Here is a 21505-nt window from a genome sequence, read left to right as displayed (position 1 = left end):
ATAAAATCAACAGCAATTACAAAGCTAACTGGATATCTTTGGTCTTAATGGCATAGTGATTTGGTGACCCAGTAAAGAGTAGGGTGGTAACAATATTTGCCTTCAAATAAGTTTAAATAACACTAGTACAGCAAAAAGGTGGGGTCCTTTTAGTAATCACTGATATTTTTTCTTGGAATCATTAATGAGACTGTGGGTGAAAGAGGGTGGCAACGTGTTATGCTACCCATGGTAAAGCTGCCCGATGAGATCATAGTGGTTAGAGAACGCCTGCGGGATGTTAAATTCAGGTATTTCGTAATTATGTAGGAAAAAGTAAAAATGATCTTGTGTGGGGAAAACTGAAATCTTAGCAATCAAAGATACTTAACGGCTTAGGGGGTATCACAGAGTGATACCGATGTAAAATACAGGAAGCATGTCTTTATATGCTCCTCTGGGTTTGAAATTGAACAGATCTGGTGTTCTGAGTGTTTCAGATATTATTTCACTTTCAAAAAAAAAAAAAAATCATTCTTTACTCATGAGAGTACCAGTCTGTATAGGGTAACTCTGTCTAGAAGCCCCAGGCGATGCTGTACCCGTTCTGAAGTCACTGCCATCGCTTACTGCCTGCTGGAGGTCTGATGTGCCACCCTTGGTGTTAGTCTGGGCACTCCCCAGCCCGCCTCAGTCAAAACGTGGTGGGTTAAGACAGATGTAATATTTATAGTGGTTAAGCTGACCTGACTCTTTTTGTCTGAAATAGGTTAGCAAACGCTGGTAGGCGTAGGAATGAGATGAAAACTTCCAGCAGGCCAACAGTACTGAGCAGCTGGAGGGCGGACAAGGGCATCATCATTTCAGAAGCATAGTGCACGCTCAGAGTGCTGTCTGCCTTACTGAAATACCTTTAATTATTGGAGTTTTCTCACCAGTGCCTCGATTTTGTCTGTTTTCTTCAGATTGCTTTTTCAGTGATTGTAGCCAATTATGTCTATATGTTAATCTGCTAGTTGACTTGGCCATGGTTTTTACTCAATTGTCTTTTATGTACTGGTTAGCTAATGTTTGGGAGAGCTTCTCCTTATAATTACTCAGTGGGGATTTATCTGTTGGTCTCTTTTCTTTTAAGTTCACAACCTTATTTTTTTTTTTTTTTCCCCTGAAGACTCAGCGCTGACTTTGGAGGTTTTGTCCATTCCAGGCTCTATAGAAAAAGTTCTGAATGCGACTCTATTGCTGGTACTTTGAATTTGACCCACTGTTCCTTTGGGGAACAATGTGCTGTGGTGACTGAGGAGTTTTTTAGATTTACAATAGATTCCTGGAATTCTTTGAAGTAAAGCATACATACAAAGAATGAATGGATATCTTATTTTATTTTTTTCCACTCCCTTACTGAAACAAATTGGTTAACAGTGGGCATGAAAACATCTGCTTATGAAATTTAATGCCGCCCTGTGAATTTTTTTTTGCCTTAAAAGAGACATTTTTTTCTCTTTATAAGTGTGGTCGTACATATATCTACTTAGCCTGTAGATCAGTTTCACAGATTTGCACTGAGTGGAATTCCTGAAGTACAATTTAATGGGTTTAAAATGGTTATTTTGCATGGATGTTGTGCAGTGTTTTAAGCGCTGTGGTTCGAATGTGTGTTATGTGTATATATATGCACTTCTTTATTTTTGAGAGGAAGACTCTGGAGTGAGGACTCTGAGAACTTAATGTTTTAATATTCCTTCCACTGTTGTGATGTGACTGAGTCTTACTGGAAGGTGAAAAGATACAGCATTCAGTTTTGTATAATCCTTGACCTTCCTGCTCAGCTCACCATCAGATACTTACTAGTGACAGTTTTGGTAGTGATTTTTGTTTTGTGGCTGACTGCTTCCAGGAATTGGGCTGGCAGCCCCAAGCTGTTCCCCTCCAGCTCCAGACCCGCTCTGTTAACAGAGTGCCCTGGGTGCAGTTTCGCAGCCTGTTCACGTTAGGTCTCTGCAGCTGGAAGGGACAGCGCTCCTCTTCCTCCTGCCCCGTCCCTCCTGGCCACATAGTGACCTGTGAGGAAGCTGATACAGAACTAGAGAGATGAAATGCTCCTTTCTCGTGGCATCAGCTCGCTCCCTAGCACGAGTGCCGTTATGAGAAAGGATGTGGGGCTATGGTTGGGAGTGGAGAGGCTGGAAGAAGGAGAAGGGCTGGAAATGTTGTATCATACGGGCTTCAGCAGATGGTGGGTCCACAGCCTGAGTCACCTTGAACTGACTGTTGTGAAAGTCCCTCTACCAGTCTCCTGAGCAGTCTGCTCCTCCAAATTAATTATTAATTATACTGCTGGTGAGGATGGTGTCCTGCTCTGCAGGCTAGTACAGTCTTCATGTAACTGCTTTTATTCCTGTTACACTCTCCTGGAGAGTATCAACTTCCAGCTTGATGGAACCCCTCTGGTACTGCAGTTTGTTTTCTGTCAAGTGAGTATCCAGAGAGGAAGGATGAACCATGTAGAGTTTATCAGGGTAATTTAGTTGTTTCTGCTTTACAGTTACTGTAGTTTCTGCATTCTTCCAGCTTCCTATTGCCCAGCAGAAGATAAAGGGGACCGATCTGTGCTAAACCTGCAATATAGGCATTTGGGTCTTGGAAGTATTGATTTTTAATACTTACCTGAAATAAATATTGTCTTAGCAACTGTAGTATTAGCTAAATCCAATATATTTAGTACAGTGGTAAATTGAGGAAACTCTTCTGTCAGCAAACAGTTTTTTTTTTTCTCAGGCAGAAAAATGAAAGAAAATTTGCTTTATCATACATCTAGGAAGAGACATAATGATTAAAATAAGAATTAGCTGTACACATTGTCAGTTGGACTGCAGATTAGCCAGGTCTGGTGTGGACTGGAAGCAAGTCCGTACCTGACACACCAGTGATACTGAATGTTAGTGTTTGTGTCTTGATGCTTGTGCATTTAAAGTTAGACCCATCATATTACATTGTTCAAGTTTTTGCATGTTTTTTGTAGTTTATTAGCAGTTGTTCATAAGGAAGTTTTCTTGTTTAATGCCAATTTCGGGTCAAGGATTAAGCTAAATATTTTTTTGAGTGGGACCTACTGAAAAATGTTTTGGACTATATTGAAAATATTCTTGATTACTCTTAAGTACCCCATGGCATCTCCAAGATGTAGATAAGAAATATGAAATTTAATAGGAAGATAGCTTTGGAAATTGTGAACTATTTCCCAAGACAGCTAGTCTGGATTTCGCTGAATTATAAGCTTCATAAAGCTGCCGTTTTCCATTTGCAATTAAATCTTTTAAGATATTTGTTTTGAATTCTCTGGATGCTTCAGCTGCAATGTACATAGTCTGCTGGCCTACTGAGCTTTCTTCACCGTGTCAGCTTTATGCAGTGTGCACAACAAAAGCTCCTGGTGGGACACAGAAGAGGGTTCTCCTGTTTCTCGTCATCCCTTAACTGAAGTCTGTTTTGGCTCAGGAGCAGGTGTAGTGGACCTGATTCTTGTTTTATTTCTGCTACATGCTGGCAGTTAGTAGCTCAGCTGTACTTTTCAGCTGTTGCATACCTCAGTGCTCAAAGGAAAACTGTCTTGGTTTTTAGAGTACTAACTGTTTGTCTGAGAAGACGGACAAGGTGATTCTGATTGATTGTGTTGTCAGTGTGCCAGGTACACTCCAGGTTGTCGTCTTCTTGTGTCAAAGACCAGGCCCAACAGGTAACATAGTGGTTATAGTTTATTTTAAAGTTCTGCAAGCCAGGCTTCACAAAGACTCAAAAAGGACTGTGCTGGGTTGACGTGGCTGGAGGCCAGATGCCCCCAAAGCCGCTCTGTCACTGCCCTCCTCAGCTGGGCAGGGGGGAGAAAATATCATGAGAGGCTGGTGGGTCAAGATAAGGGCAGGGAGAGATCACTCACCAGTTACCGTCATGGGAAAAACAGACTGAACGTAAAGAAAAATTCATCTCATTTATGACCGAGCAAATCAGAGCAGAGCAATGAGAAATACAGCCAAAGCTTAAACCCCGTCCCCCCAGCCCTCCCTCCTGCCCGGCCCAACTTCACTCCCCATTTCTCTCCCTCCTCCCCCCCAGCGGCACAGGGGGACGGGGAATGGGGGTTGGGGTCAGTTCCTCACACGCTGTCTCTGCCGCTCCTTCCTCCTCAGGGGGAGGACTCCTCACACTCGGCCCCTGCTCCAGCGTGGGGTATCTGCTCCAGGTGGGTATCTGCTCCACCATGGACCTCCATGGGCTGCAGGGGGCCAGCCTGCCTCACCATGGTCTTCTCCAGGGGCTGCAGGGGAATCTCTGCTCCACCAAGGACCTCCTTGGGCTGCAGGGGGACAGCCTGCCTCACCATGGTCTTCTCCAGGGGCTGCAGGGGGATCTCTGCTCCAGCACCTGGAGCACCTCCTGCCCTCCTTCTGCACTGACCTTGGTGTCTGCAGAGTTTCTCACATCTTCTCACTCCTTTCTCTGGCTGCAAAAACTGCTACTAGGGTTTTTTTTCCCCTTCTTAACTCTGTTATCCCAGAGCAGCTGTCACCATCGCTGATGGTCTCGGCCTTGGCCAGTGGCGGGTCCGTCTTGGAGCCAGCTGGCATTGGCTCTGTCAGACATGGGGGAAACTTCTGGCCGCTTCTCACAGAAGCCACCCCTGTAGCCCCTGCGCTACCAAAACCTAGCTATGCAAACCCAATACATACACATTTGAGTGAATGTCATATCTATGCATAGCACCATTAGCATATAATACATGCAAATCTCAGTCTCCTTGTTTAACTGAAGAAGATGCTAAACCATAGTCTTTCTTTGCTTTTTTCCTTCTTGTCCTAAGCACTAGCATATAATCAAGCAACCCTGAAAACATCCAGCTTTTTTTTCTAACAAAGGAGCATGTAATTCCTCTTGCAGAACATGTGTGTTATAAACCCATCTCAAGAAATAAGATGTTGAGTAAGTGGACTAGATTTAAATAAAAACAGGCAGCACAATCAAAAACAAAACTGGAAGTATTTTAAAAGGCGAAATATGTTAACAGGAAGACTTGGTAGTGAAAGAGCCATTATACAAAGGCATTATGGAAATATGGTGAAATGAGGGATAAGTAGGTGTGCTCATGCACACAATCTGTAACTCTCTTGAAGAATAATAGTCCGTGTAGTGAAAGAGTATCTCCCCACTGAAGCATACGATTAAATCTTGTGAAATAAAATCTGAACGACTGGGAATTGTGTATCTGTATGTTGATAACTCCCAAGCTGCAAGGCTGTGTTAACATAGCTGCCCACCTGCAAGCCAAGGAGAAATATTTCAGAGCAGGCAGAGCCAGCAAAATCAACAAAGCTATTATAAGTGCAGACTTGCGCTTGATATGTGCTGGTCAAAAATTACTGGAGGTTTCTTGATACTTTATTTTAAATGTTTGTATTTTGGAATACCAGAGAATGACATTTTGAAGAATAAACTGTTGCCTATCACAGTGATCATTTATTGAGTCCTCCTTTTGCTTTGTCTGTATTTCTTTCTTGCTCATGTTGGCAAATCAGGCTAAAAAGTTTTCAGGCAGCAGCTGTATGTTCCTGCCTTGTTCTGTCACCTCAGTTGTACCAGGTAATGAACTGAATCTGAGAATTGATAAGTTAAAAGTATACCCTTAAAAAAAAGGGGGGGAGGGGGGGGAGAAGGGAAGGTAGTTTTAACCCAGATCAGGTCCCTGTTCTGGTTTAACACAGATCTGATTGCCTGAATGGGTTCACTCTACATTGCTAGAAGCAGTTCTGTTAGCACAGCTGAGGGGGTAGCGTGGGTAGGGGGTGGGACCGCTTAAGTCGTTTTGCAAAGATGTGTTTGGGAATATGTCCTTTGATTCTAAGACCTGGGGGCAGGAACGGTCTTTGTTCTGTATTTGTTCTCTATGACACAGTGGGGTACTTGTTATCTGTCCGGATGAAGTCGAACACAGCTTTCCCTTGGGTTGGATTTAACATTTCTCAGCATAAGAAATTGTCCTCAATTTTTAGAAATTTCAAGCATGTTCTGATAATAGCAGCATGAAAGCTCCAGGTTATCTCACTCAGCGTTATGTCCACTGTGATAATGAAACTTTTATTTCCAACAAGATGCAATAGATGCTTAACCACCATGCTATGTGAGGTTTCGTATCTGTAGCAAACCCCAGTTAGTATCCTGTCTTGTACTTTATTTCTTAAGACATGATTTTCTGTTGTCAGTGACTCAGAAACAGACAATGACATTTTTGGCACACAGTGCCATTTGTTCTCCATTGTTGCTCTTTCTAAATAGGTTATATCTCTTGATTTCTAGCATTACATTCATGTGAATCATCCTACCAACTTCACTAATATCACATAGGTTGAACGTACATTCCTGCAGGAGTGCTTTAAATTCTTGTTCATTATCTTCCCAACATCGTTCTGTGGGCAATTCAGTTGTAATTTTTTTAAAATTTTGTCTTTTCATTCTTTGTTCTGTTAGTTCTGTTCTCCTTGTCTTTCTGGTGAATATTTAAGTAGTCATAAAAATTAGGATAAATCTCTAAGGAGCAGTTGTGAGAGGACCACACCAAAATAACCAGAACTTTGATTTATTCCCTATGAGAGAGGGAGGAGAGAAGGAATGGAAATATGCTGAGATGGGAAATCCAGTTCCTTAATGATACCAACTCATACCTGCATTTTCTTGGGATGAGAGAGAAAACTAATACCTGGTTTGTATCAGAAATTGAATTTTTCAAAGGTAGTAGCAGATTCCTTTGAGAATCTCAGATTTTGCCTACCTGGTCATGTCCAGAGGAAACATTTAGAAGAACATTGTTTAGAAAATTCCCGAGAATTGTAATCTTTAGAGAGTACTACTAGCACAAATACCAAAAAAAAAAAAAATTATACCTGTTGTAGCACTAAACTGTCTAGCTTTCCAGAAAAGGAGCATGGTATAGGTAACATAGTATTTTTTCTTTGTATGCTTGTTCTAAATTGCATTTATCTGCTGTTCTATAGCAGTATGGGATAGCGCATAAATAAATTTTAATGTTTTACTTTATGGGAAATACACTGTTCCCGAAAAACATACCGTGAGGGTTGTTAAACATGGGAACAGGGCACAGAGAAGTTGTGGAATGACCATCGTTGCATGTGTTCAGAATTTGACTGGACAAGTCCCCAAGTAGCTTATTCTGGTAAGGCTTGCTTTTTCAGAAGGTTGGACAAGTTGACCTCCAGAGGTCCCTTACAGTATGCATGGTGCTGGGGTACAGAGCCCCTGTACGCTGGATAAGAAACACGATACTTGGCAAGGTCTGCTTTTGTGCGAGGTATCAACTTCAGTTTTAGTAGGTAAAAACATGCAATGATTCTACCTGCACAAGACGTATTGTGCCCTTTTTGTTGTTTGGACGCGTGTACCAGCGCCACAGAACAACCGGTCGTGCTTGTTCCACCACTGAACTGTGGTGAGGGTGACCAGTCCAAATGAACAATGAGGAGTTTGGTCCGAGGAAGACACTCAGTGGCTTTGCTGTTCCCATGCTTGTTCTGTAATGGCAGGATGAATGAAACCAGGTGAGTGGAGTGGATGAGGGGAAGTTTGGAATGAGGAGGTGAGTTGGCAGTGTCTCTGTGAAAGCGCTTGAAATAACGGGACAAACGAGGACAGCTTGGGGAAGGAGTGGAATGGCACTAGAAGCTCTCAGGGTGGAATGACACCAAGTGGGACTGGAAGCTTGTGAGAAAAATGGGAGGGATGATTGAGAGGCACTTAAATATGAGGGAGGAGGAATTGAAGATGGGAGAAACATCGGGGTCGTACTTAAAGCTCAAGAGAGGAAGGTCAGACAAAAAACTGATTAGCTCCTTATCAAGTGAGCACCTTCGTTCTACACATTGACAAATGCAGAAGTGCAGTGGAAAAAAATAAATGTGATTATGCCTTCACTTTGTTAATGACTTGGATGATGATGGCGTAGAGAGAACGTTTATTAATTTTACAGAGAGTACTAGACTGGGAGAGAATTCAAGTTCTGTAAAGAATAAATTTAGAATTTAAAACAGCTTAGAATAAATAGAGAAACAACGTAAAAGAAATAATACCGTTTAAAAGGACAAATGCAAAGTGCTGTGCTTAGATTAGATAGTTCCCTACATAAATACAAAATAGCAATAATTCTAGGAGGAAGAATCCCAGATTTTTAGGTGAATCATAGTCTGAACGTGCGTCAGTAGCACTGTGCTGTTGCAAGAAGAGTAATCATTTTTTTGGGATGTATAGTTAGAAGGGACGTATTTAAACATGTCACACGATAATTTCACTCTACTCCACATTGCTTGGGCTTTGTCAGTTTTGGGCATCACATTTAAGAAATGGTTTGAGCCCATGGGAGAGTCTTCCAGGACAAAAGCAACAAGAATCTTCAGAAGTATAGAATAAAAAGCGCAATACGAAAAGGCGGAAAGAGTTTGCTCAGACTATAGGAGAATGAGAAAGATGTGAAAGCAGTCTGCAGGTACGGGAAGGGACACTACAAAGAGAAAGGGCATAAACTTCCTAAGTGTCTGGAATTAAAGTGCTGTGGCAAAAACTGGGAGAAATATTCTCCTGAAAAGGGTATTTTGAGGAATAGATTTCTATTTAAAGCAAAAATACTCATACGTATGTCAAACAGGGTTGTTTAGTTGTCAGTAATACTGGGGGACGTGGTTTCTCTGTAGTTGCTGGCGGTTGTTCACTACCACCCACCTTGCACAGCGAGGAGAACTTCAGCTTTGTGGGGGTTTCCCTTGCCTTCCATTCCTCGGGGCCATCAACCACAGTTGAGGGAAGCAGCACAAAAGGCAGGAGGTCTGACAGTTTGGATGTCCATTGGGGCACAAGATGAGGTTCAAGCATGAACCTAGCTAACAACAGGAACTTAACTTTAGGGAAGTATTCATCATGGGTGTTTTTTAAAAAGAATATAAGCTGGACAGAAACTTAAATATAGGTAACTCTGGCTTAGAGGAGTGGGAGAGAATGAGGTGACTTCTTTCCTCTTTGCTTTGATTTTCTCCACATTGGTGGTTTTTTTTTTTTAATAACACGGCAGTTTAGTGCATGGGTGCTGAATTATGTTTGTGCAGGCAACCTTAATTTTGATATTTCCTGATAGCTGTAGGCTGGACAATGTTTTAATAGTGTCTTTGGGTAAAGAAGGTACACATACTAAGTGTATGCTATCATCTATAGAAACACAGTGCGGACACTTTTTAAGGTTTTATTCATCTGCAGGATGATTTTAACCAGCTTGAAGGTGTTTTAAGGCACTTAATAGAATGGTTGCCAATAGAATGAGTAATATCCAGTGTTGTCAGCTTTCACAAATTTGTCATGGCTGTGGCCCTGATGCTTTTGACAGTTTCATGATGATAAATTTTGGCTGTTTCATACCAATTAAAGAATCGGAATCAGAAAGAAACTCCTAAGAACGCAAAACTGAAATCCCTGTGACCATGAGCACCATTTAGTTTGAAGCCTATACTTAGTTCTCATGGTAGTTAAACACCTGGATAGTTAAGACACATTTTAATGGGAATATAAAAATAATATTTCTCTGCTACACTGGGCTTGGTTTTGAAGCACTTGAGTCCTAATTTCAAATAATTTTGGGTGTGGAGTTCATGCTCCTTAAGTTTTTAGGTGCTTTTAGATTTTAATGTCTCTAAGGACAATTCTCTGTCCCCTGTCCCTCTCCCTATATTTTTTTTAATCTTTTATCAGATTTTTTGTGTCACCTTCCAGATTTGTGCCAAGTCTGCTAAACTTAATTTATGTCAAGAAAGCATATATTTTGTCTAGCATTGCTGATCTTTTATTAACAAGTTTGGATAGGTTTTTTGTAAAATTACTTTCCATCTGTTTTTCCCTCCTCATTTTCTTGTTTTTTTTTCTGTATCCTTTTTCATGGTTTACTGCAGAATCTAGTAATAAAGCATGAAGAGTCTGAAAATTTCAGTTTCTCTAGGTTTTTCTTTCTCTTCCTTTTTTTCTGGCATCTCCATCACAAGGAATTTAGGACAAAAGGTTTTTGTTTTTTCATACTATGTCACATCTTTAAGCTGTTCTAACTGAAGTTTTTCTTCTGCTTTCATTTGGGAGTAGGTTAAAAACATAGAGTACTGGAGGCTTGACTGCATTATCATGTGGATTCTTGCAACATTTTTTTGCTGTACTTTAATTGTTCTTGGTAGCTGATGTGATATTTTTCTTTGCAGATTCATTTTGTCCTGTGTTTATACTGCTAATGTGACCTTATAATGCACGGTACAGCTTTTGTTTCATTACAGAATAATAATCTTTGTTTACCTAAGAATACTTCAGAGGTGGTGCTGTTTCAGTGTAGATTTTATTGAAAAATGTCAGTTGTGTGAAAAAATGTTTGTATTGCCTATAGTGTGCTTTTCAGGAGTCTCTTACTCTCAGTGAGGCTGATGCTGGTTTGTATTTTTTCCATGCAACACACTGTATAATGTATCTCTGCTTTTCTTGTGTTAATTTTTGTGTAGTCTTGAGAAGCAGTGATCAGCTGCTGCGGAGGTTGACATAAAAATAAGAACTTTAACATGGACAGAGCTCAGGACGTGTTTTGTTTACATGACTTTTTAGGGTTAGGCATTATCTGTCTGATCATAAGGTGACACGAAGGTAGAATAACACAATCGGTTGTTTACCCTTGTCCTGTAATGACTGTTCATTTATCAATGAACTTAGTTGTAGCTGTTACGTTTTTCAGCTACTACACTGTTGAAATCAAAAAGTCGTGTTTAACAGCAGAATTCCTTCTAAAAAGGCATCTAATTGCAGTCTGATAGAGTTATGAAGAGTCTGCTACTTCTTGTGACTTAATGGTTAGTCACAGCCTTTTCTGAGAGTGATTATTAAAGTTGACCCAAAGAATGATAAAAGAGGTTTTAAGGGAAGTCTTTTGTCATGCATTCTAAATAATATTTGGAATGATAAGGAAATCCTAGAAGATGAGGAAAGTGCTGATGGTGTGTCAGTACTTGCTAGAGGAGAGTAGTTTAATCCAGACAATAATGAATTGTTTAGCTGACTGTCACAACTTGGGTAAAATAAGGGGATCCTAGTGGCAAATTCAATTAATAAATAATTACATGACAGAATAAACTCTACTTGTTCAGATAATGAGTTTGCTTCATTACGGTTACTGCTTCACTATAATAGATTTAAGATTCTGTAAAGGGAGTACTGTAAGATAAATCTCATTCAAAATTCAAGACTGTTTAGTATCAGTAAAATAGCCATATCATGAGATACTTACTGTCTTTCTGAAAAAGTTGTATGTAACAGTTTTTAGGAGTGGTGGTCATGTTTCATACTGCTAGGAGTGATTTTGGGAAATAATGTTAAATTATTACCAGTAACATTTGTTTTAAACCCAAGATTGGTAAAATAATAAATAGTAAAGAATTGATTTGGTGTTATCCAGTTATTTGGCAAGTTAGGTTTACAGTCTGAAAAACTAAATTAAAAAAGCAGGTCAGGTTTTCAGAACCAAAACAAGGAAATCAGGAAGAACGGGGGACTTCCTGAGAAGCTCCCACTCCAGCAGTTTGGCTTGCTTTTGAGTTTGGCTTGCATAATGTTGTCAATTCAGATTTAAAAAATGGAAGGGGACAGAGAAACCAGAAAAAATTACTGTGCATTAGAATCAAAATGTCATAGAAAGAGACTCTGCTAAGCTTGTTTAGTTTACCAGAAGAAAGAGATAGGACTTGACTGCAGCATCTAATCAAGTAAGGGGAAAATAAGGAGGCAAAACTTAACGTACAAAGGCATAGTAATAACTACTGGCTGAAGCCACAGTAATTCACCCTGGAAATAAAGTACAAAAGACAGTGACTAGCATTTCAGACTATCACAGCAAGTGATGGACTCTTTAGCTCTTAGTAACTGGAATTTGGGAGTGGATGCCTTTCTGGAAGAACCGCTGTGGTTAAACGTAGGTTACTAGTCTCAGAGTGTGGTAGATGAAGGAAATAAAAGGCCTCTGTTTAACAGGAAGTAATTCTGATAGATTTTTTGGGGGCCTGTCTGGCCTGAAACTGTGAACCTTCCAAGCAAAAATAGTTAATTTCTGGTGATGCTTTTTTCTCAAACTGAGCTGCATCTCCATTCTCTTTTTTCCTGCTCATCTGTTGCTTTTATCTGCACCTTTGAATTTGGCAGTACTTGACTAACTCTCCTCTATCACACCTTCTGCACCTACAAAATTTAAGACAGTTCTCCTCCTTAGTGGGGATTCATGCAAACTGGTAGGAAATGCAGTGTCTTCCGTGAAAAAGACAAAGAATTTTACAAGGTTGGTTTAGAATGATTGATGAAGTTTCTTTAGCCCTTTTGTTGGAGTGGTTACTATTAGGACAGAGTGTTGAGACTTGAGGCTAAACCAAACCATTTGATACTGTGAAAATTGCACATAAGAGGTTAAAAACCCTGGTGTCTGCTTATCTCTGATGCAAACGTTGTGGTTGGAGATCCGCAAGGTTGGTATGAGAAGCAGCCGAAGGAGGGAGTCTTACGGCAGCAAGACGGCCCTGTTTTGGCTAGAGAATGCAAAATAAAGAGACAAACGGTTTCTGCACAGAATCTTGAAGGCCACGGTGCCCCGAGTGAGACCTTTTGCTTCATTATCCACAAAATGCATATTAAAGTTGACACCCCTAAATATGGTAAGGAGCTAAAAGAAGTACCTGCTAAACAGCTGTGACTACAGTACTGGACTCTCCACCCAACTCACGTTAGACGTCATCCTGGGGAGGGGACAGCTAAGGGAGGGCTATAAAGGATGTTGAGGAAGTTACCCCTGGGAGGGAGGGAAGAGACCGAAGACCCCGAAGAGGCAGGCAACGGGCTGTGCTCCTTCTCCTCCAGCCAAGGTAGGGACGCCTTCTTGGTAAGCAATTGCGCCTTCACCTTTTGCTGAAGAACAGCCGGGCCAGCACTTTGCTGGCGTTATACTCCTACGTTAGCGCTCCTGCAGTAAGTGCATTCGTTGATCAACGGCAAATCTGAACTCTTTCTATCCGTCGCTTTAATAAACTTTCCCTCTGCTTCAGCTTTGCAAAACTGTCTCAGGGAAAGTCCTGGAGAGGGCTCTGAGAGGCAAAGGTTGACTCTGGCACGTGGCTATAGATACGATGCCTTAGACATGAACCGTTGACCAAGTCTGGGACTAAGACTGGACCTAGCCGCACCTAGGCTCCTCTCTGAGAAGGAGTTTAGAAAGCAAGGGGGTCCTTTCTGAACCTCGTGACTCAACGGGAGGGCCTCCCTCAGCCACACATCAGACTCACACCCTTTACACAACAGAAACATCTGTTCAACCTCATTGAAGTAGTTCATGTAACAGGTAGAATTTAGTTTTGCCAAGGACTATGTTTGGGTAACTTTGTTTAATAGCATGGCACATAAAAGCTATCAATATGTGTGGCAAAAGGATCCAGAATAAAAAGAGAACAGTTGTTCCCCAGTTTTTTCTTCTCAAGTTCAAATCACAGGTGCAAATGAAACTGCCAGGTTCATTGTCACCATTATCATCTGCATTTGTGCACAACAGTAATCCATCATCCATCATGCAGGGTGGAAGTCTAGGCCAACAGGAATTGCCTGTTTACCAGTTTAACAAAGCTACCCATAAGACTGTGCACTGACAAAGGTATAATTCCCAGACAGCAGTGCAGGCTGGGCTATGGCTGGCTGGGATGTAGCTCTGCTAAAAAGGAGCTGGAGGTGTTGTTGGATGGCAAGTCAAACAACGCCAGCGCTGTGCCCTTGTGGCAGTGAAGGCAAGCTGAGCCCTCCGCTGTATTGGTAAGAGAGTACCCAGTGTGCTGTGTCTGGTTTGTCCTCTGGTTTAAAGAGATACTGAAAAATTGGAGAAGGTCCAGCAGCTGGCCACCAGGATGATTAGTATGATAGAAGGATGATTAGCATGTTAGAGAACTCAACATTTGGAAAAAGGTTCAAGGGAGTTTGAGGAGGAGAGAAGGTTTGGAGAGATTTCATGAGTCATCCAATACCTAGAAGGTAGTTATAGAGGAGAAGTTGTTTTCTGTTCACAAGGATGCGTAGTGAGAGGAGAAATTTTATCTCAGTATGCAAAAATCTGTTAGAAATACTAAACACTGGGATAAGTTCCTCAAAGGCATGGTGCAGTCTCCCTAACTGGGAGTGGAATAGACTAGACTAGACTAGACTAGACTAGACCATTTCAGTTGGAAGGGACCAATGATGATCATCTAGTCCAACTGCCTGACCACTTCAGGGCTGACCAAAAGTTAAAGGCTCGTCTTGACAGCACCCTGGCTTACTTTCTGCAAGGCTCTGTAAGCCCTAATGAAGTAATGTCCGACAGAAGGTTGGAGACCAGATCATTTCCAGAGGTCTTTACCTACCTAGAGTGCTCTATGATGCCATGGTTAGAGCTGTTTCGCAGTCTTGGCTCTGGGCAGATACAGCAAGGTTTTAGATTAGGCAGTAGCAAAGCTGTCTAAAGAAGTCTGATCACTGACTTAGGCAATTAATGGAATATTTTTAATGTAAATATTAGATTTTTAATTTTTTAAACCTGAACCAGTAAGAAAGGTTAAGTTTACTTGCCTTGCTTTTTTAAACTTTGATCTTTTTATTGTTCTGTAGTAGAAAGTAAAAGATCTGCTGATGTGAAAAAATTAAAAATAGAAGTGTGATGCAGTTAGAATTTTAAGATCAAGTTAATCTTAAATAATCAGCTAAAAGAGTAATGTGTTTACATTATCACCTTTTATATATATATATATTATAAAGTGGTGCTGCTTTATGACAATCCAGCGGAAGCAAATCTGTGGACTGCATGTGTTCCACTGGGCTGTTTGCTTTGCCTGCCAGACAGTTGAAATGAAGCAGTGCTTCTTGGTTCAGCTGGCCAAATAGCATGTGCTGCCTCTCAGTTAGAGGGCAGAGCAAAGACAGTTCAGATACTGTATTAGTAAAGCTGGCAGAAATGATAAAATCAAAGAAACAGGTGTCCTACAGCGGGAAGAGCTGTGGGCAGAGCTGTGAGGCAAATTTCTTGAGGTTGGACACTGCTGCAAAGAGGAGGTACGACACTATGGGAATTTGGGGTATTTTAGTCTGATTCTGAAATAAGGTAACTTGGTGATGAACCAATGTCTTCAGTAGCCCTGCATGATCATTTCAGTTGTGCATGATTTGATTCCACGTAGCATCCCTCTGTTTCGGATATTTCTGTGTCATCAGAGTATCTACGTTAGATGCAGAATAGTCAGGAGGGGTGGTGATATTTATTCTTCGCATGTGTGCATTCTGGAAGGCGTTGGAGGAAACGGATGTGTCACAGAAAGCTGGGGGCACCTCTTACCTTTCCCTAGTCTCTCTTTGTGCACCTCCTCAGCACGGAGTCTGGAGTAGAATTAGAAACACCTCGCTGTATACGAGGATCTGGGCTACAGACCTGGGATTCACTGCGTTTCCAGCTGATTTGTTTGTCGTCTTTTCAGGAGTGTTCAGTTAATGGCAGACAGCCCTTCTGAAAGCCGCACTATTACTTAAGAGCAAAGGGGGGGGAGAAGAAAAGTGATTTTAAAGTACTAGACACATATGCATATGTCTAGGGTTTTTTAGCAGCTTTTGATGGTAGCCTAAGCAGAAATCATTTCCCTAGAGTTTTCCAGTCTCTCTCTTTCTCTCTTCTTCTGTGGCTGTCCTGCAAATTACTTTGGTGTCTCTCCTAAGAGAAGGCTCTTTTAATAGTCTTCGAGTTTTTCTGTGTTCAGAGGCCTTTTTCTCTCCCAGCTGACCCATGGGATTGCTTGAGAGAAGTGGCATTAAAAAAAAGATTAAAAATTCCGACTTTGTCCTGTAACTGCTTAGTATGTACAGATGAGGCTGTTGAGAGTCAGTCTTCCTCATTCCATCTTCAAGCCAGAATCCCAGTAAAACCAATGATCATCTTAAAATCTCATGCAAAATAGAGGGGGTTTTATAAAGTATGACAGGGCAATTCAGGTAGATTTTGAAGGAATACTCTGCCAAATCCCTGTGACTTATCTTTGTAATATACACTGACAGGAAAATCTGATTCTGCAATTAAAGAGCATTTCACACAACTGCTTGCCAAATAATTATATTGCTTCAACATTTCTTTTTGTCGTCATCAGTTGAGATGTAGCCCCATGCACTAATTGAACACCACAATACGAATCTTGCACTGAATGTGGCGTTATTACTTGTTACATGGGCATTTTGTGAGGCTTCAGTGGCAGGGTGTTAGTTCTTCATGAATGTTAATTCCTTGACTTTTCCTTAGCATCTGCTGTTTGTGGAGGATTCTTACTGGCCTTTTAGATGAAGGTAGTGTTGAAAGGCTTCTTGAAATTAATGTCCTACTCTTCAGTGTACACTCATCTTGGGTACTGAGATCGGGAAAGCTACGGAAGGTTCTTCAAAGTCCTTCTTAAAACAGGAATCCAACAGTCCATATTCTGAGCATGAAGGAAATCATTCAGCTGAATTCCCAGAAAATGGGAAATATGCAAAAAGAGGTTATCTGAGATCATCTGAGTAAAATAAGAACACCTACAAATTTCTCCTGTGAACAGAGTTCTCCAGACAGCATTCTCCTGCCTTCACCGCAGGATCACTTTTTCATCCCCGGAGTTGCTTGCCTGATTTGTTAGATAACTATCCATTGCCTCAACAGAAGTAGGGTTCTCAGTGCACTTCATTATTGATATTCTGCATATTTAAGAGAGTACTGTATTATATGTTGTTGTGGTTTAACCCCAGCCAGCAGCTCAGCCCCATGCAGCCACTTGCTTACTCCCCGCTGCAGTGGGATGGGGGAGAGAATCAGAAGAGTAAAAGTGAGAAAACATATGGGTAAAGACAGTTTAATAGAGAAGGCAAAAGCCACTCAGGCAAGGAAAGCAAATTAAGGAATTGCAGGTGTTTGGCCATCTCCAGGAAAGCAGGGCTCCATCACATGTAACGGTGACTTGGGGAGACAAACGCCATCACTCCGAACGTCCCCCCTTCCTCCTTTTCCCCCAGCTTTCTATGCTGAGCATGACGTCATATGGTCTGGAACATCCCTTTGGTCACTGGGGTCAGCTGTCCCGGCTGTGTCCCCTCCAACTCCTTGTGCACCCCCAGCCCACTCGCTGGTGGGGTGGTGTGAGGAGCAGCACAGCCCTTGGCTCTGTGCGAGCACTGCTCGGCAGGAACGGAAACATCCCCGTGTTACCAGCACTGTGTCCAGCACAGATCCAAAACACAGCCCCACGCTGGCTGGGATGAAGAAAATTAACTCTGTCCCAGCCAAAACCAGTACGTGCATTCAAAGCTGTTGCTACTACAAAAGAATTCTTTATGATAATTTTAAACTTCACATTTGGTTGATAACAACCAACATCATGTTGTAAACCTCCCAGAGGCTGCATTGAGGTTGTGCTACCTCTTTTTGTATTCTTTTGACATGATTATTTGATCATGTTTACTTGCATATCTTTATGAAGGTAATTTCCAGCATTTCAAGAAAGTTAAACTGAAATAATTAAAATTTCAGTGTGTGGAATTGTGTTTACTCTGCCTTGTGTAAACAACTGAGTTGCTGACATGGGACACTAATGCATATAGCTCGTAGTCCTCTGCTTTTTGAGCTTACAGGGTAAATAATACTGGAAGGTAGCTGCTGTGCAAATAAATCAACCTTTAGTGTCAGCTGCACTCACGTACTTTATCAGCAAGTTCCACAACCATTTGGTAGAATGTGGAGACATACTGAGATTCAGGGACTTCAGGGTCCTTGCCAGTTTCTCTGTGTTCTAGTGGTTAAAGATCCTGCTCTTCTAGCATTTGTTACTCCCCTCCTCTGCACCTTCCCTCTGGCTTTTTGCAGCTGTATGGAGTATGCTCTAGGCAAATAAGTAAATTTTCTGGAAATTCTAATAAGTCTTAATAAGTCTATAGGAAATGTGTGCAAAAAGCAATTTTTACTTGAGCAGATCTGGGCAGGCTGTAAGGGTAATGGCAAGAGGCACCCCCTGCTAAGCTGATCCTCTGGCTAAATTTCTGATCTCTGCAACATGGAGATGTAGCTGCTTATTAATATCAGCAGAACTGAGCAGAAGATACTAACTCTGAACCATCATCTTATACAAGAGGTAGACATTTTAGGTGCACTTTTTCAAAACCATTTAGTCTAAAGCAGACTGGAAATAATTGGCTTTTAGAGCTGAAGTCTGGCAAACCTGTAAGCAGTTGAAAACAGGGTCTTGTAAGTGAAGGGAGGTGAAGTACAACCTTAACTGACACATTTGTTACTGATGTCATCTGTACTGCCCTGAAAGCAGGAATAGATAAAATCTAATTAGAAAATACTAAGATTAAAGTAGATGTGTTTTGCTTTGTTGAGCCAATACAGAGAAGGGACTAGAGCCAAACTGTCACCCAGCTATCTCTGCGAAGAAAAACTGAGTCTTACCTCAGTCCTCAGCCACGTTGCACAAATCTAACCCATACTTGTCCCTAGCTTGCTTGGGATGTCAGTTTAGAGAGAACAAGACTCTAGTTCAACTGTATTCTCATAAAGCAGTGCAGTGCAAAGAAGCATTCTGTTGACTGCTGCTCAGATTATGTCCAGATAAGCTTGATGGACTTGTGCTGTTTGAAAATACTTGTGGGTTTTCTTCTTGTGTTGCACTTGCAGTGGGTTAGCACAACAATTATTTACAGCCTTTATTTGGAACATTTCTGGCATTGATTTAATTTCAAGTATTGCTAATGTAGAGCAAAATCATATACTAATTTTTTTTGCCACCTTTCTAGCTGCATTTACACAATGAAGAATAATTGAAGTCTGTAGAAATCTGTGTATGTGTGTGTTTGTTTCAGATGGAATATATGATACGGTGTCTAGTTTGATTTGAAGAGTAGCACTGTTATACAATCACAAGCTCAGTGGTCTGAACTTCCAGTACCACTTTACAGACAAGGACATGAAATATGTATGTGTATTCCCCAAGTGTGCAAATGTCTGTTGGGTTTGGTTGGTTTGGGGGTTTTTGTTTGCTTGTTTGTTTTTAAATTTAATGACCATTTGTTTGTGGATCCACCAGTTCTGTAGTTGCATTAATAAGGGTATGATAAAAAGGCAGCCCTGTTGTCTTCTGTGAAAACATGAAACCAGAATATTTCTGCTGTCAAATTATTTTAAGTATTGCTGGGTATTGATTTGAGGAGGCACAGAATATGCATACGATATTTTGTGAAAGAATATCTAAGTTTGCATGGGAAGGCAAGATACATACAAATAAATATACATTCTCTTGGCAATAAACTTATTTATTGTAAGTGTTTCTTCAGGTGAAATTGTAACTTGTTTTTTAGGAAGTATGCTTGCTGTAGCTAATGCAGAAACAATCAGGAAAAAGATGGTTTTAGAAGAATTGTCCAAGTAATTGTACAGAATAACACATTTAAAATAATCTGTATTTATTACAAGATACTTGATGATGCTATTTCTGAATTATATGGAGCGGTCAGTGTATGCAGTTGAGGATCACTGGGACTTGAAACTGATGCCTGGAATAAACTGCAATTCCTGCATTTGCCTATAAGCAACCAGAGAGCTTTATAATTTTCCCACTGTTCATTTCTGCACCACCAGGCTATAGTTGATTCGACATCTGTCTGTCAAAGAAAGGAAACCCAACCCTCTCATCTAATTTCTTCTATTTGCCATTTAAACAAATATCAGTGAGGGATTCAACAAAATGCTGTGTTCACACAAACAATGCATAAAGTATTGTGTGCTTGTTTCATCCTCATTCTAATATCAAGTCCTCCCTCCAGTGGCTGCTGTAACAGTTTTTTACTTTGTCAAAAAGAACTGGAAATTCTCTATCTCAAAGCTAAATTCAGGTGTAATTGTTTATTTATTTATTTTGGTGCTTCTAGCTTGCCAAGTGAACCTGTTATCTACTCTTTCCTCAGTGACAGGGTCTTCATCTGTTAAAGGAAGAAGGGGGGTATCCATTGTAGAGGCAAGAATGCCCGGGATTCTTGGTCACTGCATTGATTTATCTGATTAGGGGATAGGGGTTACTTTATCAAGGTGAATCTGTTCAGATAAATTTTGTGTTTCTTCCCTTGGGTTATAATAGGTCTTGGAGCTGCCTTTGCAGTGAGCTACTGTTACTTAAAAGAAGCCATTTTGGGGTTCTTTCTTAGAGGTGAAAGTATTAGGGAGCCAGCAGTAGAGTTGGTGAATCCTGTCACTCTTTGAAAGTTACAAATTGCTGCAGAGATACAGTTCATGCAACCTCATTCATGATAAAGTATATTGGGGAGAAGAATAAAACAAATTGGTAATGACTGACAGATAAAACAAAGAACCAAAAAAGATGAAGGGAAAAAGAATTCAATGCACAGAAGTCTTTATTAAGAAGGAAGAAACGGTGATTGTGATGTGGTAGTTTGTTCCCTTGGTGTCAGATTCAAGATGAAAGAGATTGCAGATTTGAATGTCTGCGTTGCCTTCTGTGCAGTAGAAGAAATTTAGAAATATATTTTGCATGTAATTTCTCACCTTGAATATATTGAGGTTTGTTCTATAGCTGGACATTTGCTCTATACATAATTTCAATGCCAATAATGTACTGTAGGAATCACAGCAGTTTAAAACTGTGTACTCTATGTACTTTTACTAAAACAAAACTGTATAGTGCAGTAAGAACAATAAAGTGGAGTTAATTGATGAAAAAAACCTTTAAAGATTGTGGAAGTTCTGTTGATTATGTTTTGAGTTTTCTTCTGTCTTCTACTTTGGATTTACAAGTGTCGTGCTTCTCAAAAAGGCTTATCATTTACCGATTGTACATTAGAATCACAAAAAGAGGTATCAATTAGATAGATGTCCTTTTAGGATTAGGGAGAAGTTAGCGTTCATTCTTGTGAACTTGAATCTTTGACCAAACTTCACACTGGAGTGTGTGTCACATTTCATTGTAAAATGTCTTAATCCAGGATAGTGTGATGAGACTTCAGAGTGTCCAGTATAAGCTTTGAAGGAGAGGAAAGGTTAATTTTAATTTTACCTTAGATATCATAGCGGTTTAAAATACTCAGGGAAGTTTTGGGTTTGGAACAACTTTTTGGGGTTTTTGTGATATAAGTGGTAGCAAGTGAGGTCTGTTAAAGTAGAAGTCAGTAAATTTGTTAATTTCCAATTCGTGTTGATTTTTCAGATTGTTCTTCGGCAATTAATGTACACTTACCTCAGTACTCTAAGTCTGTTGACGCTTTGGGTAATAATGGCTCAGATCCAGCAAGGAGGCCCAGATGAAAAGGAGAAGACTACTGCGTTAAAGGGTATAAGTCTTTTTGCCTTCTTTTTGCATGTATTGACATTTCAGAAACAATTAATAAG

General features: G+C 40.6%; 1 protein-coding gene across 2 annotated transcripts in view; it reads left to right on the top strand.

Moving 5' to 3' along the window:
* Positions 1 to 21505, top strand: part of FAM172A (family with sequence similarity 172 member A) — a 267639-nt gene that overhangs the window by 1412 nt on the left and 244722 nt on the right. For both annotated transcript variants that reach the window (XM_054810178.1, XM_054810179.1), the window contains exon 2: positions 21324 to 21447. In XM_054810178.1, coding sequence (XP_054666153.1) covers positions 21342 to 21447 — 106 coding nt within the window. In that variant the 5' untranslated portion in view covers positions 21324 to 21341. The remainder of the gene's footprint in view (positions 1 to 21323; positions 21448 to 21505) is intronic.

The sequence above is a fragment of the Grus americana genome, chromosome Z (assembly GCF_028858705.1).
Source record: "Grus americana isolate bGruAme1 chromosome Z, bGruAme1.mat, whole genome shotgun sequence".
Lineage (NCBI taxonomy): Eukaryota > Metazoa > Chordata > Aves > Gruiformes > Gruidae > Grus > Grus americana.
Note: the sequence above shows the minus strand (reverse complement) of the source record. Positions and strands in the feature narration are given on the sequence as shown.